The sequence below is a fragment of the Gadus macrocephalus genome, chromosome 20 (assembly GCF_031168955.1).
Source record: "Gadus macrocephalus chromosome 20, ASM3116895v1".
Taxonomy (NCBI): domain Eukaryota; kingdom Metazoa; phylum Chordata; class Actinopteri; order Gadiformes; family Gadidae; genus Gadus; species Gadus macrocephalus.
The window spans coordinates 17508107-17525036 of NC_082401.1; the positions used below are offsets into that span (position 1 = coordinate 17508107).

Here is a 16930-nt window from a genome sequence, read left to right on the forward strand (position 1 = left end):
CACACACACACACACAGAAAAGTATTGAACAGTGAGGCCAAGGTCCAGCCTTCAAAACAAACAGCCATTCAGCACCAATGAGGTCATGGACTCTCACAGACACACGCACGCACGCACACACACACACACACACACACACACACACACACACACACACACACACACACACACACACACACACACACACACACACACACACACACACACACACACACACACACACACACACACACACACACACACACACACACACACACACACACATAAAGGGTCCCTGTGAACTAGATTCTAAACCACGATGACAGCCTCAGCGTGAACCCCAGGGGGCATGTTTACTCCTTTTTGTTAGTTGGTTTGTTTTTCTTGGATCCTTTTTAGTTTCTACCGCTGTCCGGTACTTTCTGCTGGGAATTCCCCTTCTGGGATTTATAAAGTACTCTCCGATCATATTGCCGTCCACAGCTCTATGATGGCCAGGGTACTAACCCCCTTTCACCTGAACATGGCGACGGTCTTGGTGGCGGTGGTTCTGGGTAAGTGTGCCCGCACTCCTTTCTTTAACCCATCGGTCGGTTTCATCTCCACCCACCAGAAACCAACACCAACACAGAAACCAGAATTGTTCTGTAGTCAACATGTTATTAATGATTCTAAAATGATCAATTTAGATTGATCAGGTACCATTTTATTTAGTGAGTCTCCCGGTGATGAAGTAGGTTGTATTGGTCAACATTGATGTTTACAGCGGTAAGGAACCATTGTGCGTACCAGCGCTGATGCATCAATCAGTGACTGCGATCAAAACTTATTCGGATCATCATGTCGATAAACATTGACGAGGGACCATTGTTTGACATTGCTACTCACAGTGAAAGGGGTTGTGGTTTGTAACATTGATAAAGTTGTGTTGTCGTGACGTTCAGGTGTCGAGATAGAGAGGCGAGACGACGAATGCGCTCACCTTAACAACACCACGTTCCGGCAGAGACACCAGCTCCAGGTCCAGTACCTCCTCCTGACCCGGGCCAACGCAGACTGTCCCAGACTCTTCAGCCAAGGGGACCCCGTCAACCACACCCAGCAGGCCACGCCCTTCAACTGCTCCCGGACCACCAAGCTCATCGTCCATGGATACAGGTGGCTGGGTGGAGGGGAGTGGAGGACAGAAAGGATGTCAACTGTTTATATGATTGCACAAAGGACACATTTTATGGGGAAAAACTAGCAGGGACTGTTCATTTGAATCACAACAACAACAATTATAAAAGTTGTCGAATCACTCATGTGTTCATCTTGAGAGGGTTTTATTCAAGAGAGGCTGAAGAAAAACAAGGCATACAAAAGACATTGGAAGTAGCCCTACAAATAGCTGTACAGTGCTGCACAAACCGAAAAATGAACTGAACATAATGTATTTGTTTGATGTGAATAATATATATCAGAGACGGTTTACTGCATGCTTTACTAATAGGGAAATTCTGGAAATAGAACTTACATTCTAACAAAGCGCTTCCTAAAATCGAACACACCAGAGCTGCAATCGACGCAAGTAAAACTAAAAGTGTCACAGCATATTAGGCCTACTAGACAATCATATCAGGCAAAATAGTCAACATGCTAGCCCTTATAGTCTCTGCCGCCCTTCCACCCCAGGGCGATGGGCAGTAGGCCGTCCTGGGTGGAGGAGCTAGCCAGGGCCTTGTTGCGAGCGGAGGACTCCAACGTCCTGGTGGTGGACTGGGTGTTTGGCGCCTCCTTCGCCTACAACCTAGTGCTGGAGAACTACAAGGAGGTGGCAGTGCAGGTCTCTACTCTCATCAACAAGCTGCAGGTGAGAGAGGAACCCTTGTAAACCCTCACCTAGCCAGGTGTGTTAGGCCCACCTGGGCTCTTTGGGTGTTGTCTAAGTAACCAAGTAAAATGGGCCGGTATGAATACAGATAAGGACAATTATAACTGTAATCGGAGAGCAGAAAATCACTGAAACAGCTTTTTTATTATGACCGCTCATCTGCATAAACTTTAAATAAACGTTTTAGAATAAATCGAAATTTGTTGATGCAGACCATTATGTGGAGCACAGAGTCACAACCTGGTCACAAGTTAAAATAACACCGCCATTCAACATTATAATGTATTCGTTGTGTACCTCTCTCTCTTTCAATGGCACACCCTTGTTAAAATAGCCCCAAAAAACTGTAAACTGTAGACAAGGCCTACAGTGTTCTAGACAGATATGCGTTCTGTCTTCCGGCAGGACCAGGGCTGTAAACTGGAGTCCTTCCACCTGATCGGGGTGAGTCTTGGGGCGCACGTCGCAGGGTTCATTGGAACCATCTTTCAGGGCAAAATCGGACGAATTACAGGTGAGAAGAATGACTTGTAACAACAGTCAGCTTTCCGGGTTGCAGTTGGAAGCTGTTGATAATAAAAAACATAAGAACAAAACATATTTTAATCTGTTCCTGTTTGCCACTTACCTCTGCGAGAGAGTAGCTTGGGTCGAATACGATTAGATTATTGCGGATTTTCTGTAGCCTTAACCATTTCGGCCCTAAAGGCAGACTGATCAGCTTTTTCCCTCTAGTAATTAAGTAATAAAAAAATTAAGTAATTTGTCATTTGCCCAACTAGAACAATATAACCACTGACTGGTTTAACACCAATATTAATGATTGATGTTTCTCTTGCTCTACTGCTCTTTGGGCAACCAGACTATAACTTGGTGTGACTAATTAATAATGATAACCCAGTTGTTCATTCGCAATGCAGTTTGAGTATGGTCCCACGATGACTGTGAAAAGTTAAAGGGGTGCTTTTGCTGCACAGATTTCATATCATTTTGCAGAAGAAAAAATGTGGAGATTATAGTAAGACAAAGTAACAAATCTATACATTTTTATGTGGACAATGGAGGTCATTGTCCGAACAAAAATGGAAAAACTGTACATTTCTTAAATGTTTTTCTAACAACAAACCATGGGTGACAAAGGAAATTAAACCAGTCATTAATAGAAAGAAGGCAGCGTTAAGCTTATAAAAATAAGATTAAGCCGCACAGAAGGATTTTAAATGGGTAATTAGGCAGGGTTAATGGGACTTTAGAGAAAGGTTTAAGGAGAAGCTCCAGGCTAACAACAGCTGGGCTGTGGGGAACGGTCTGAATCTCATCACTGGCTGTGGAGCCCCCAGTGGGGGGGCTGACAGTGGGGGGCCGTGAGGGCGTAGGAAAGAGCTTGGCGTTGATGATTCATTGCTATATACATTCTCCAAAGAAGTAAGAGTCACTTGGAGTTGACTCGCAGCGCTGCTCCTTCTCGTGTCCACTGATGTTGCGGGCGCCAAGCTCATGAACTGTCCAAGAAATTATAAATTGTTATCGTCATAGTTTCCGCCATTGCTTGGGTGACGGATGACCACATCTCCCGGCCTCAATATGTCAAAGTGAATGAAAGTCCTTCAACATCCTCCTTAAATGAACAGCCCCCCCCCCCCCCCCCGGACAAGTTTTATCCCCTTTTTGTATTTTCTTATGACACAGCTGCAGTCATCTTGTCTTCTCCAAAAATGATCTGACGACTCTGTCATTTCTAGGCCACCTTTGGAGAGGTAATAACCAGGCTTATATGGATGACATTGACAGTGTTGATGTGAGAACATCTTCCTTAATCTGAACATAAGTCAAACCATATAGTTGGTGATTGATTTTAGGAAGAAAAAGGAGAAAGCTTATCCTGTTTTTATTAAAAGGAAACAAGCTTTTTTACTCCTCTAAATACATGAGTGTCCTTGTAAGGACTTGAACTGGAAAGAGAATACAAAAGCAGCTTTAAAAAGGGCTCAAACCAGATGGTTTTGCCTGAGGAAACAGAAGTCTTTGTAGGTTAGTCAACATCTTTGAACATTGTTTAATAATTCCATCTTGGCCAGCGTCAATTTTTATGCTGCTGTGTGCTGGGGTAACAGTATTACTGTTGATATCCAAAAGACAATGGACCAACTGATTAAAAAAAGCTGGCTCCTTAATTGGCATGCCTCCTGACACTCCAGAGTTCATCCAGAGTTCATGTGTGAGAGGCCTTTGTAATTGAGGCTTAGAGTCGGGTAAGAAGGAACCAAACCAGAAGGAAGGTATGGATCATACTAGAACGAGTCAACATCATTTAGTTTATGAAACCAGCAAGTGACGTTTAATAATGCTGTCTTGTTCTACTGAGCCTTTGAGGCCATCATTTGCGCCATACACTGTTCAAATGTCCAATGTTTAAGTGATATTCTTGGAATAGTTTTTAAGCTAAATAATTAATACACAAGGTACTGCTGCTATACTGAATATAAGCACAGCTGTGAATCATTGTAGCTAATTGGCCACAGGCAAACTGTCGAAGAAGTCACATCCAGCCACTTCTAACTGTGTGTGTGCCTGCCTGCCTGCCTGCTTGTGTGTGTGAGAACAAAGACACTTACAGCTTGGTACAGCTTGGCGTCTGTGAAGTTGTTGTTGTTGTCAGACCAGCACTAATCATCTCCACACACACACACGCACGCACGCACGCACGCACGCACGCACGCACGCACGCACGCACGCACGCACGCACGCACGCACGCACGCACGCACGCACGCACGCACGCACGCACACACACACACACACACACACACACACACACACACACACACACACACACACACACACTTTGAGTGTGTCTTTTGAGTCACACCCACCTCCAAAAACCAACACTTGGCTACTTTAATTTCACTATTGTTGACTTATCTTCAGTCGATGATCGAGATCTGATATTTTTAACCCAATATAAATGATTCGTCAGAATCAGAAATTCAGCCATGTTTCTTTCCTGTCCAGGACTGGATCCCGCTGGTCCGATGTTCAAGAAAGCAAACTTGTTTGACCGTCTGGACCCCAGTGATGCTCTGTTTGTGGAGGCCATCCACACAGACTCAGACTGTGAGGAACACACACACACACACACACACACAGTACACATGCACACATTTAGATACACAGCCACACCCTAACGCGATGTTGCCCAACCTGTGGGTCGGGAGCACACTTTGGGTCACCTGACATTGAGAAGAACACAGGTGAACAGACTGAGTAATCAGTACAGGTCAGGTGACACCGAAATGAATACACCTAGTGAGAAGGGTGCATGCTGGATGGTCGGTACTCCTGGGTTAGGCCGCGTTCACATCTAGCGTTTTTTTAAATCTGCCAGCGCTTGTTTTACATTATATTCCTATGGAGCAGAGCGTTTCTGGAAAAAGTCACGGCCATTTTTTTCAACGCCTCTCCCAGCTTTTTTTTGCTGCCATACGGAGCGTTGAATTTTTTTTAAAACTTTCAGGAAGAAAGCGGTCGACTTCAGGCGTCTTTTGGGCAACTGACCAATCACAAGCGGAACATGGACACAACTCTCAACGGTCAAAACAAGAAACAATGACGGACAAATCACTCGGGAAAGTACTTGTGGAGCGCTTAATAGTTTTAATTACAGAACATGTCGAGATCTTCGACATGTCTAATGGGCTCTAGCCTGGATACATAGTAGGCGAGTAACATCGGGTCTAGAATGGGTTTGTTGCGATAGAAAAAACGCTCTCAGCGCTTTTAGGAAATAAAACGCTGCCAGCTTTTAGGAAATAAAACGCTGCCAGCTTTTATTTTTTTGGAAATAACGGACGGCTCAACTTTTCCCTATTACAGAAAACCCTAGATGTGAACGCGGCCTTATGTTGTGTGAGAGTGACAGTTGCTTATTTCCTCCCCAGACTTTGGGATCTCCATCCCAGTCGGCCATGTTGACTTCTTCCTAAACGGGGGGATGGACCAGGTCGGATGCACACGCTCTAATTTCGATTCAGGTTAGTTCAGGCCATAGGTGAGAGAACAACCCACCCAACGGCTCAGAAAACTGCTTAAACTACAGTATATATAATATATACTAAAACTCCACGGGATCTGGGGTGTGTGCAAAACTACTTGGACAATGAATATTTCAGCATTGAACTTTTTCTTTTTTTACAGAAAACAATGTAAAGTGTAAAATAACACTATGGCACCAAATCTCTAGTTTTTGGACCAATCAGCTGTGATATTTGACAGATTATGGTTGTGATCCAACTACTACTTAATTCAATCTTTTCAAATAAAATCTAATGAAAGAAATCAAATAAAATAGTCTTTAGCTCCATTATTGTGTTTGTCTGCCTTGTCAGTTTTGGTGTACTTCCCAGTATATGGCTATGTGATCTGCGACCACATGAGGGCGCTGTATGTCTACATCAGTGTTCTGAACGGCTCCTGTCCGCTGACGGGTATCCCGTGCTCCGATTATGAAGAATTCCTGCAGGGCCGCTGTCTGTCCTGCAACGGGCCCTGTCCAACGATAGGTAGCCTATCAACAACCACCGCAACACCTATATTTTAAAACAATGTCTGACTCTCTGTCCCTTTTCCTTAGTGTGTATGCATTTGAAAGGTTTCAAATGCCTTTATAGTGATGCATATATATGTTTTACTCCCTTATTTAAATCCTTGTAAAATGTTTTTGAGTATCGCAATCTTCATTATCATAGAGTAGCCTACATTTAGTCTCTGTTATCGAATGAATTGATTAAATGTAGGAAAAAGCTGTTTTCCTTTTTTATGGATACCATCACACACACAGACACACAAACACAGACACACAAACACACACGCTTTGTATCTATAGGCTCCATTGCAGCTAGGCTCCATGGGGGATTCAGGGTGTATTTTTGGCGGCTGCTATCAGCCTGATAATGTGTCTAAAGCCGATACAGAGAACCACTTAATGTACATAAGAGCCGTGTGTGTGTGTGTGTGTGTGTGTGTCGTGTGTGTGCATTGGTGTGTCTGTGTGTGTGTGTGTGTGTGTGTGTGTGTGTGTGTGTGTGTGTGTGTGTGTGTGTGTGTGTGTGTATGCGTGTGTGTGTGTGTGTGTGTGTGTGTGTGTGTGTGTGTGTGTGTGTGTGTGTGTGTGCGTGTGCATTGGTGTGTGTTCCAGGGTTATTAAAGAACAGCGGCATGACAGCGGCTCCTCTTCCTACAGAACAGAAATTCTTCCTGCTCACGACCTCCGAACCTCCATACTGTGGTGAGTCAGTGTGTGTGTGTGTGTGTGTGTGTGTGTGTGTGTGTGTGTGTGTGTGTGTGTGTGTGTGTGTGTGTGTGTGTGTGTGTGTGATATGTTGTGGCATACATTCTGGCACAGCTATGTAACATGTTATATAAAGATCTGCATGTCAAGTTGTGTTCTGGAGGTCAAGTGTTTGTTGGTTCCTCAGCCAACCAAGTTCTCCTGGAGGTCAGAGTGAGGAGGATGGAGAAGAGGGGTAGGCTGGAGGCCACACTGAGGACAGACAGCCTGGCTACCAACCACAAGTTCATCCTGTAGGTCCCCCCACACACAACCCGTCCCATACTGTTCCAGCATGAAGGAAAACCAAGCCCCAAAGCAATCTTTTTGTTTACATAATAATGTTGGTTGTTGCCATGATATGATGCTGGTCTAAATCTCGATGTTAATGCAAAACGTTTACAACGTTGGATAAAATATGGACTGAAATGACTTCTATTGTTAAACACAGGCGATAACTTGCCTTACCTGTTACTGGCAGCTTTGGTTTACGAGGTAACGTCAATCAAAGGTTATGGCTACAAAGCCTGAACAGAAATACAGCCCAGCTTTCAATGAAAAATTATTATTCCAATTCATTATGGCCAAAAGACAAAACAACTATCAATAAAAAGTCACATTCAAACTTAAACATCAAACCATTGAAGAGGCAAGAAGAGGGACTGAGGGGTGAGGAGGGTTAGACATTAAAGCACTCCCAACAAACTGCAGGCTTCACTGAGAGCTTCTAAGGTCATCTCCATCAACATGCATGCATCGTCAGTAACTCGAGGAACTGGAGGCACTATAGGCTGTGCTGCCCCACCTCAAAACAGAAGCTGTGCCTTAAACTAGCTTAAAAAGCTTCCTATAACCTTGATACCTCTTTAGGAAGCTTCCTCGTTAGATGTCAAATTTGTGTGTGCTTCACGACCACCTAACCCGGTGACTATGGAAAAAAGGAAATGTTTGGAGTGACGTCAAAGTCACTAGTGTGATATCCCATAGACCAACACCAACCAAGGAAGCATCTGAGGCTTCCTTGATATTTTTCCAAATCTAAGTACTTAGTTATGATGTTTCCTGTGCGCCCCATTGAATTGAATTAGTCCTTCACTGACATGTTACCTATATTTGCCCCCTATTTGGGAAACATATTCGCAATTGAAACCAAGCTGGAGTGTCCAGGCTAGCGTCAGAGAGCTGCGATGCTACGAAACTGGATTAATCAGGAATGGGGAGGGGATGTGTGAGAGGAAAAACCCGACCGTGTGAATAATCCTAATATAGATCAGAGACTGGCAGACCACAGATATAGAAGCGTAGTGTCTCACTCCTGATTGGTTGGCTGGCTGTTTGGCTGCTACATGATTGGCTGGCTGGCACTGAAGCGTCTCTGTTGGTGCTTAAATGTTAATGCAATGGAAGTGTTTCAGAAAAAACAATGAGTGGACAGTTTTCTTTCACATTATGATGTAAACATGTAGTTATTTAAGCTAATACTATGCTCATAAGAGTGTAGTGTGACATTGTAGCTTTATGTCTAACTGTGTGTGTGTGTGTGTGTGTGTGTGTGTGTGTGTGTGTGTGTGTGTGTGTGTGTGTGTGTGTGTGTGTGTGTGTGTGTGTGTGTGTGTGTGTGTGTGTGTGCTTACGTTACAGTGATACAGAGAGTGTAGTGTATAGAAGGGTCCTGGTCCTTCCTTCACCTCTGTGCGAGGTGGACTCCATCCAGCTGAAGAGCACCGGGCTCCGGTTCTACCGCCAGGGAGACATCCATGTAGAGAGCGTCTGCATCACCCCCATACCTGCTGCCAGGTACACAGCATAGCATATAGACAGACATGTCTATATCAATGTATAGATAGATGAATGATATAGCTGGATGGATGGACGCATAAGATAAGAAAATAAAGAAACATTGAGGTCCACAAATGTTTCTTCTTTTCAGTTGCTATACATTTATCTTTCTTTATCTGTGTATTTCGATAAAACATGCTCTCGCTCTTGCTCCCGCTGTCTCTGTCACTTTAATGAAGCAAGATATTTGTTTCAAGTTGTCTGTCACTGTTGATGCCATTGCTTCATATGTTCCCCAAAGTGCTACGGCTGGGAGCTAACTAGCCAGTAGCTGACTAGCTAGTGTCTAACGAGTCATGGCTACGTGTTGTTCCCCTCTAGGCCAGAGGAGGCTATGTGTGTGAACAACATCGACGTGCGACGAGGAACGCCGTGGTCACATGACTACGTGCAGGTGTGTGATGACTACTGACGGAGCAGTTACTCACCTGAGTTGCAGAAACCAGCCACAAATCATCTGCACTATAACTACCACACACACCTTAATAACAACACACACACACACCTGAACACACATATTCACTATAACCACACATTCCTGCACTAAAACTTGCAAAAACACCAGCATTACAATCACAAACACCAGCATTACAACCGGCGCACCCAGTCCACTGAACTAGAGCCAAACACACATCTGAGCTACAACACATACAGCTGAACTATTCCCACACATCTGAAATATAACACACAGTATAAATATTAGCTCACTTTAATGCTCATTGATACCACTTTCGATGTCGATGCTGCTGCGTAGTTAAATATAGAAATACCTTAAAAGACCTATGGGTCATGATTTTCTATGTATTTGTGTAGTTACAAATTGTAATGTCAGTCCTGCTCTGTGTTCAAGTTGTAAATGTCATCACATCTTGAGTGTATGTTTAAAACATTAAAAAAGCAGCTCTGAAAAATGTAAACAAATGCCCATCTATGCTTCCTGTTCTCTAGAACAACACTGCCATTGCTACAGCCAGTCCTATTACTGAGACATATTATATAAACAGCTTTGAGTTCAATGAAGAGAAGCAACACAACATGACAGAGTGAACACACGCACACAGGGTTAAACAGTGTCTTCACTGCACACAAAGTTCTTTATAGGTAGGAATCTTGGCCCCGTTGAAACACGTGTAAATCTATGTTCTAAACAGTACACAGGTCTCTGAAGATATCACACAGTTCACAGTATACAATTGTGTATCGTCGTTGGCATACGGTAAAACGTGAGGCATTGATGGAAGATACAGGAGACAAGAGGTTACAGATGGTCCATCCATAGAAAGTGGAATTATAACAAAAAAAGAAAGTATGTTGTGAAAAGGGGGCTCTCAGGCAGAGGTTATTCCCATCCGGAAGAAAGTTTCTACCTGGCAGAAGATCGTATGTTCTGTACGTTTTGATTGTACATACCCCATGTATATACAAGGCAGTAGATGGTACGATCTGTACACTCAAATGGTATGGACCCCATGTTTAGTGTATTTTCAAAACATACAAAGGTAAAGAGCTACTGAATGCAGAACTAATATTACTAATGCTACTACAAAACGACACCCTTCGTTGCGTCTCATCTGCCGTCCACAAATAAAGGTATTGTTGGTATAACCCAAGTGCTTACTTTAACCATCAGAAACAGAAAGTCATACATTGCAACGTTAAACGTGAACGGCACAAGGTGACGTCGAAGCCCGAACCGTTTCCGGGGTGATCAAATGTTTTCATGACATCATTCGCGTCAGTACTTTCAAAAAGAAGCTGAAGACCACAAACAAACAGGGAGACGATGACATCCCAGTCAGGGTGGAGTGAGTGTGGTGGGTGGAGGACTAGAGGAAAGACAGCCCAGCAGCACAGGGTCAGCTACCCAAACCCGAACCCAAACCCTCTATGGTAGAGGGGCCGACCTCACAGCTTGGGGGTGTCTGTAGGGGCCAGAGGGGCACGTCCCCGGCTGAAGCGTGGAGGACGGAGCCTGTCGTTTACGGCGTCATCACTTCCTGTGGAGGCGGACAGATTTAACCGTTAATATCGCTGAGCTTTGCCGGTCATAAGCCTTTTTTTGAAAGACTGGATTTAGAATGGTTGAGGAGAGTTTAACAATGCGACCGCACAGAGCCTGGAGAGGAACACAGGGACAGATGCAGCAGTAATCACATCAAACGCCATGTCTCTTATATCAGCCCCTCATCCTGTTTCATAACAGCCTCGCCTCAAGTCATGCACACTGCAAAAATAATCACTCAGACAGCTCCTTTGCTGGGTGTTCATTTCATTTTATTCCTATCAAATATAAAAAACGTCAATAGTAAAATTGTGTACTGTGCAAGCAAAAGCATGTACAAGTACATTGGTGAATTGAAATGAAATGATCAGCCTATTTATTGGCCTATCAAAGATATCGATATGCGCCGACATGAACAATTTTGAAATAGTGTAGATTTAAAGATGAAATTCCCTCTTTATTAATCCACAATCATCCCCTAACCCTAAATGCTTTCCATCATGTTCTGTGTGCAGGTCCGCAGTTTCTCCCCACACAGTTAATTGGTTCCTTGAACTCATGATTTGAATGGGATGTTGCACTGGCCCGAAGCATTTCTGGAGGCCGGGCAGCAAAACCAAGGGTGATGCTCCACCCTGAAGACACCACAGTATAAATATCAAATAACGGCCGATACATGCATCTATATTATTTAGCATTGAGTGATACATTGATATCAGACATTTTTACTCCCTGATATCTTTATTGGCCCCTACAATCCAGCATGGGTCGAGCTGTAGTCTCTACTTTAGTCTCTACTCTGTTGTCTAGTCTCTACCCTGACTCCCTGTGGTTACTATGGTGTGTGGTAACTTGGCAGGGGTACGAGCCTCTGGGTCCTGGCCAAATCCACAACCTGGCACCAAAATCCCGGATTGTATCATTCTTCACCACTCAACTGTAACAGTGTTTGTGGAAATTTCTGGTGCAAACTGGCTGCCTTGCATCCCCCATTTAGGTGCTGCACACTGGTAGAGGAAAAGGTGTCATACCCCCACGCACACAAACACACAATGTATTGGGTGATTTGGTGCCTTGGAAAGCGCTTTATAAATGCAATGAACTGTTATTAATTCTACCCTGGAGCAAAGGCTCTACTCGTATCTACTAGTATTTATTTTGATATCTAGTCTGGCTTGACTGTAAAGGTCGCTCAATGGACCCAGCAACAGCTGTTCCTACCCCCACCCCACCACCCTCAGATACTAGCCGGGTGGTGGAGAGAGGAGGGGGGGGTGAAGGGGGTACAGGATTTATAGATCCTGAACCCCATAGAAGGCTTATGGGGTTCAGGGATTCACTGTCGCTATAACCCTCTTCAACACACAGCAGACCCTCAGGTGCAGGTGCAGTCACACACACACACACACACACACACACACACACACACACACACACACACACACACACACACACACACACACGCACACACACGCGACGATACACTTATATTTTATATTTATATATAACTCAGTGGCACGGCGGCAGACGTAATTCAGAAATAATGCGTTTCCCCTGTCGAGCAGTTAAAAGCATGATCAAGCATAACCCTCCCCCCCCTCCTGCGGAAGTCTCAATGCAGGGTTAGAAGCAGCAGTGCAGGCCAGGCAGGCCGGACATGCACCCGGAGCCCTGATCCATACTTACATGGGGCTGGAGAGGAGACGCAGTGTGTTAGCTTCGCCCCCCCCCTTCTCTCCCCTCTACCTCAAATAATCCCTCTCATTGCCATAGTCCATCAGGGACCCCGCCAAGTCGGCAAAGTCCTCCAGAGCCAGACTGCTGGAGTCCTCACCGGGGTGGGGCGCCACGTCAGAGGCCCAGGGCTCGGGCTCTTCGTCCTGGGGGTCATCCTGGGACGAGGTCCTGGGGCCTTGCTTGTCGTAGTTCTGGGAGTTCTGGTAGTCGGCCGTGGTGGGGTCGTCTCCCAGCGAGCCCCGCCGCTGGTCGGGCCCGTCGTCGCCGGAGCCCCGCCCGCCCGGGGGGCCGTTCCCGCTGCCGTCGCTGCTGCGCGAGGCCCCGGTGGGGGGGGCCAGCAGCACGTGGTAGAGGCTGGGCAGGCGGATGTCCAGCCGCACGCCGCTCTTGACGAACAGCTTGTTGTTGAGGGCGTAGAGCTTCTCGGCGATGTCCAGGCCCAGCATGACGGAGAAGATACGCGCCACGTAGCGCTCCCGCGACAGCAGCGTGTGCAGACGCCGGCGCCGCCACGACACGTAGCGGCAGTCCTCCTCCGCCGTCAGGGTCACCTGCGGGTCAACCAGGTCCACAGGGTCTGTCAGTCACTCTCTATTAAGCCCTGAACTCAGTATTTGAAAGAATATGGCCGGTTCTTCTCAAGAGCATGAAATCGCTGCCTATCATCTCAGGTGAACCAACCTGGAAGTTTCCCTCTTCAGTGGGTCGGAGGGACTCCCACTCTGGGGAGTCCAGGAACTGGTGGCGGTGGATATAGTGGAGGAACTGACCCTCCAGAGTCACACAAATCCTGAGAGGGGGGGGGGGGGGTGGAAGACTTATTTTTTCACTCAGACTTGACTAACAAAAAAATATTGTGAGGGTGATGGAGTGATAAATGGACAGAGAGAGTCAGGGTGATGGAGGGATATGTGGAGAGAGGGAAGAGGGACAGAGGGAGGGAGTGAAGCCTGAAGGAAGAGAAGGATGGGCATACATAAAGAGGAGGCTACGAGATAAGAGGAAATCCATTTTATAGGAAAAAGGGAAGAGTTAATAGACTAAGATATGACACTGATAAAGTGGGAGAGGAGATCCTAAAATGTGATGTGAAATCGTTACCATGAGCTGTTTCCAGTCATCCTTGTATGTCAGATCTCCAGGATCACTAGTTCTGTCCAGGGCTTCTCCTCGTTATATCAACAATATTCCAGAGGTGTCCTCATTCCTTCATCGGCCCTTCTGTATGCTGTCTGTGTGCCTTGCCTGATACTAGAGGATTGTGTTGCACTCTGCTCAGAATGAGTTGTGTGTGCGATCTTAACTGTGAATGCATTTTGTCACTGAATACAAATTATGATTCTCAAGTTATTCCCAAGTAATCAGTCCTTATCATTCCTCAGTCTTATCTCAGTCTGTGCCTGTATGACAGGATTCTTTCTGAGCAAACTCTTCTGTGGTTATGAAACGTTCCAAACCCAACCAGCCTAAGGCATTGTTCTCAGCCTTAGTTCTCTCCCACTTCCTGGTTCACGCCAGGCAACTGTAAGCCGTCACCTTCAAGGTCAACACTAAACACAGGAAGCTATCTCTCAGCTGTTACTGCTGAATCCACTGTTTATCATCTGCATATCCAATACAGAGTCAGTGTAAGAAACTAGTTGAACCCACTTAACATTCAAGTAGCGGTAATACCGAAGCCCTTATCATTTCATGTATGGTTCAAACATGTTTTATAGAGAGGTTGTGGACAGTGCTTCTACTCCTTCACATTCAAATCAGTTGTTTTGGTGTATATATTAACATGCAAACCCATGTAGTGCTTTATATGAACAGCAACGCCTCAATGCTATGCCCTTGTAAGAGTTTCTTGGTCTCGCACCAAGTCTGATAGGCCTTTATCAAAGTATCATAACGACGTCTCAAAGGACTGCGGTGATTGCGGGCAGATTTCAGAAGTGCAGTGGGGAATGGGGAACTGATTTCCTCTCCTTAGAGAGTGGCTACAAATATAGAAGCTATGACACCGTTGATATACAACGACAATCGACATAACAGAACCATTCAGATGCACCAAAATACTTTTACGTGTGCATACAGTAGTACTCTGCAAGTAGTTATTCTGCAAGAGACGATATCAGGCACGGGAATTACTTTCTTTATGTATAGCCTGAACAGGAAACACTGAATGTGAAATATGACTACTACTAATAATATAAACAAAACAAATAAAAACAAACGACAACCGTAAACTCCCTTACCTCCCGGAAAGAAGAAGGGAGAGCTGATCGATGGGCGTCTTTCCTTCCAGAGAGTACGTGTCCCCAGCTTTCAGCTCCAGCACCCTGTTGTCGAAGGCCCCAGACACCTCCTGGAAGACCTGCACAGGCACGCCCAGGGGCAGATACACGGCCTGGTACAGGCTGCAGAGCTCCTCACTGGCTAGACCCTGCTTCCGCAGCCGGTAGATGAGGTGGCAGATTTGAGCCAGGCAGGCCAGCACGAGCAGCAGGTTCCAGGTGAACACATCCGCACCGCACACGGTCAGCCAGCCCCAAAGCTGCATGCACAGGAAGGAGGGCACCATGAAGCCAAAGATGAAGAGGCAGCCGTGGGGCCCGCTGCCTCCCATATAGCCCAGCAGCAGGATGGTGTTGCCAAGCTGAAAGATGGCCCCCTCCGTGTTATTGGTCCAGCCGTCGCAGGGCAGGTGCCCGTACACGAGACCCCCAGCCAGGGAGGAGTTGTCTGAACTCATGGTGGCGACGCACCGGGTTGGTGATCCAAACAGGGGAATCCAATTTGGGTGGGAGGAATCACTGTCCAAGAAGTTCAAACTTGGGACAGAACCGTAAAATTAAAAAAGGTCGGACCTAAAACATATAAAAAATTAATTAATAGTTTTTCCCTGGATGTGGAGTTGATACCCGTTGATCGCCTCAAAAAAAACGATTTGACCAGAAATGCATGTGGAATGTTCTCTCCTTATGCTCTCCCTTCCCGGACATGCAGCCCCTGCGTCTCCCGTCTAGAGTTCTTTCCACTCCTGCCCCTCACCCGTCTAGGCTGTTCTGGAGGGCTATCCCCCAGAGGCAGGGAGAATGGTGGGGGGGGGGGGGGGGGGGGGATTGGGACGGACGAGGCGTGGTAACAGAACCCCAGCGGGATAACCATGTTTGGAATTGAAACCAAAGAAGAGGCAGAGACAGAACGCAGGCCTGCTACTTAACATAGCAGCACGTCACGGGGAGCAGAGCAGGGATGATAAAACACGGAGTGATGGAACAACAAGCTGGGAGTGTGTGGAAAGGCACAGGAAAACACTACACTTGTTTCTAAACAGTCAACACTGTTAACTAAAACAGCCAAGCGCAGTTAAGAGACTTGCATATATAAATATAGACACTGACATACCATGTCAGATTTCAGAATAAACCAGAGCCAGCCCCCTAGCCCTGGGAACCTCTAGCTAACCAACTGGTAGACCCCTTTATTGAGGGACATTTCTACAGCCATGACATTTAGATGTGGGAATGTTGCTGGGGTTAAATTTTTTAATTTAATGGTTTAGATATTGCAGTACATTTTATCAGATTAGTCTGAATCAAAAGGTCACAATTTTTACTACCTCGATTTAGAGATTAAAACCAAATCTGGCAGCGGTTGGCTTTTAATTTGCTGATGTCTAGACCGCAATGCTTCCAACCAGCAAGGGGAGCAGAGAACCCATCCAGTTTCCCGGTACATGGAAAAGGTCAAGCGGATAGGGAAATCAAGCGACAATTGGGCTAATGTGTAATTTAAAGTCCCGAGTAGTTTTGTTTAGGTGGCGAGATCAGCCCACCAACACCAGGCTATTGGGCACCAGAGCAGTGAGTGAGGAATGCAGATAAAGTGTTGCCGCTAGCCGGGGGGGTTATTTTAAGACCAAGTGCATACCAGGGAGCACAACTGTGGTAAGCAACCCTCGTCACAGGGAGAAAGTAGTGACCTTTAGTGGCAAGCCAGCGGACATTATGGATTCATTTATGAAAATCTGTCATTCCGAAGAGAACCCTTTGATTAAGAGCGGTTGAGGGGTGTGGGCTGGACGTGATGAGTATGCCAAACCACTACAGAGGGGGATTCATAGTTCATAGGACAAAAAAAAAAAAAAAAAAAAAAAAAAAAAAAAAACTCTGAAAAAGACCAGTAGAG

At 45.7% G+C, this 16930-nt stretch overlaps 2 protein-coding genes across 4 annotated transcripts; one reads left to right on the forward strand and one right to left on the reverse strand.

Moving 5' to 3' along the window:
• Window positions 1–273: 273 nt before the first annotated feature.
• pla1a (phospholipase A1 member A) lies at window positions 274–9936 on the forward strand. 2 transcript variants are annotated; one of them, XM_060039431.1, is made up of 11 exons: window positions 274–533; window positions 924–1137; window positions 1654–1831; window positions 2258–2366; window positions 4863–4964; window positions 5789–5881; window positions 6236–6409; window positions 7045–7134; window positions 7325–7430; window positions 8818–8973; window positions 9337–9936. In XM_060039431.1, the coding sequence occupies exons 1-11, from the start codon at window positions 467–469 to the stop codon at window positions 9425–9427; spliced, it is 1380 nt and encodes a 459-aa protein (XP_059895414.1). In that variant the 5' UTR covers window positions 274–466; the 3' UTR covers window positions 9428–9936. The 2 variants fall into 2 exon arrangements, with proteins under 2 accessions (XP_059895414.1, XP_059895413.1); XM_060039430.1 differs by having other exon boundaries at window positions 275–533; window positions 6254–6409.
• Window positions 9937–10078: 142 nt separating this feature from the next.
• On the reverse strand, window positions 10079–15836 carry popdc2 (popeye domain containing 2). 2 transcript variants are annotated; one of them, XR_009523342.1, is made up of 4 exons: window positions 14995–15836; window positions 13436–13544; window positions 12704–13305; window positions 10079–11012 (listed from the first exon to the last, which is right to left on the reverse strand). XR_009523342.1 is itself a non-coding variant. In XM_060039433.1 (4 exons), exons 1-4 carry the CDS (start codon window positions 15489–15491, stop codon window positions 10921–10923), a joined length of 1152 nt encoding a protein of 383 aa, XP_059895416.1. In that variant the 5' UTR covers window positions 15492–15835; the 3' UTR covers window positions 10079–10920. The 2 variants fall into 2 exon arrangements, 1 of the variants encoding a protein (XP_059895416.1); XM_060039433.1 differs by having other exon boundaries at window positions 12852–13305; window positions 14995–15835.
• Between the last annotated feature and the right edge of the window lie 1094 nt (window positions 15837–16930).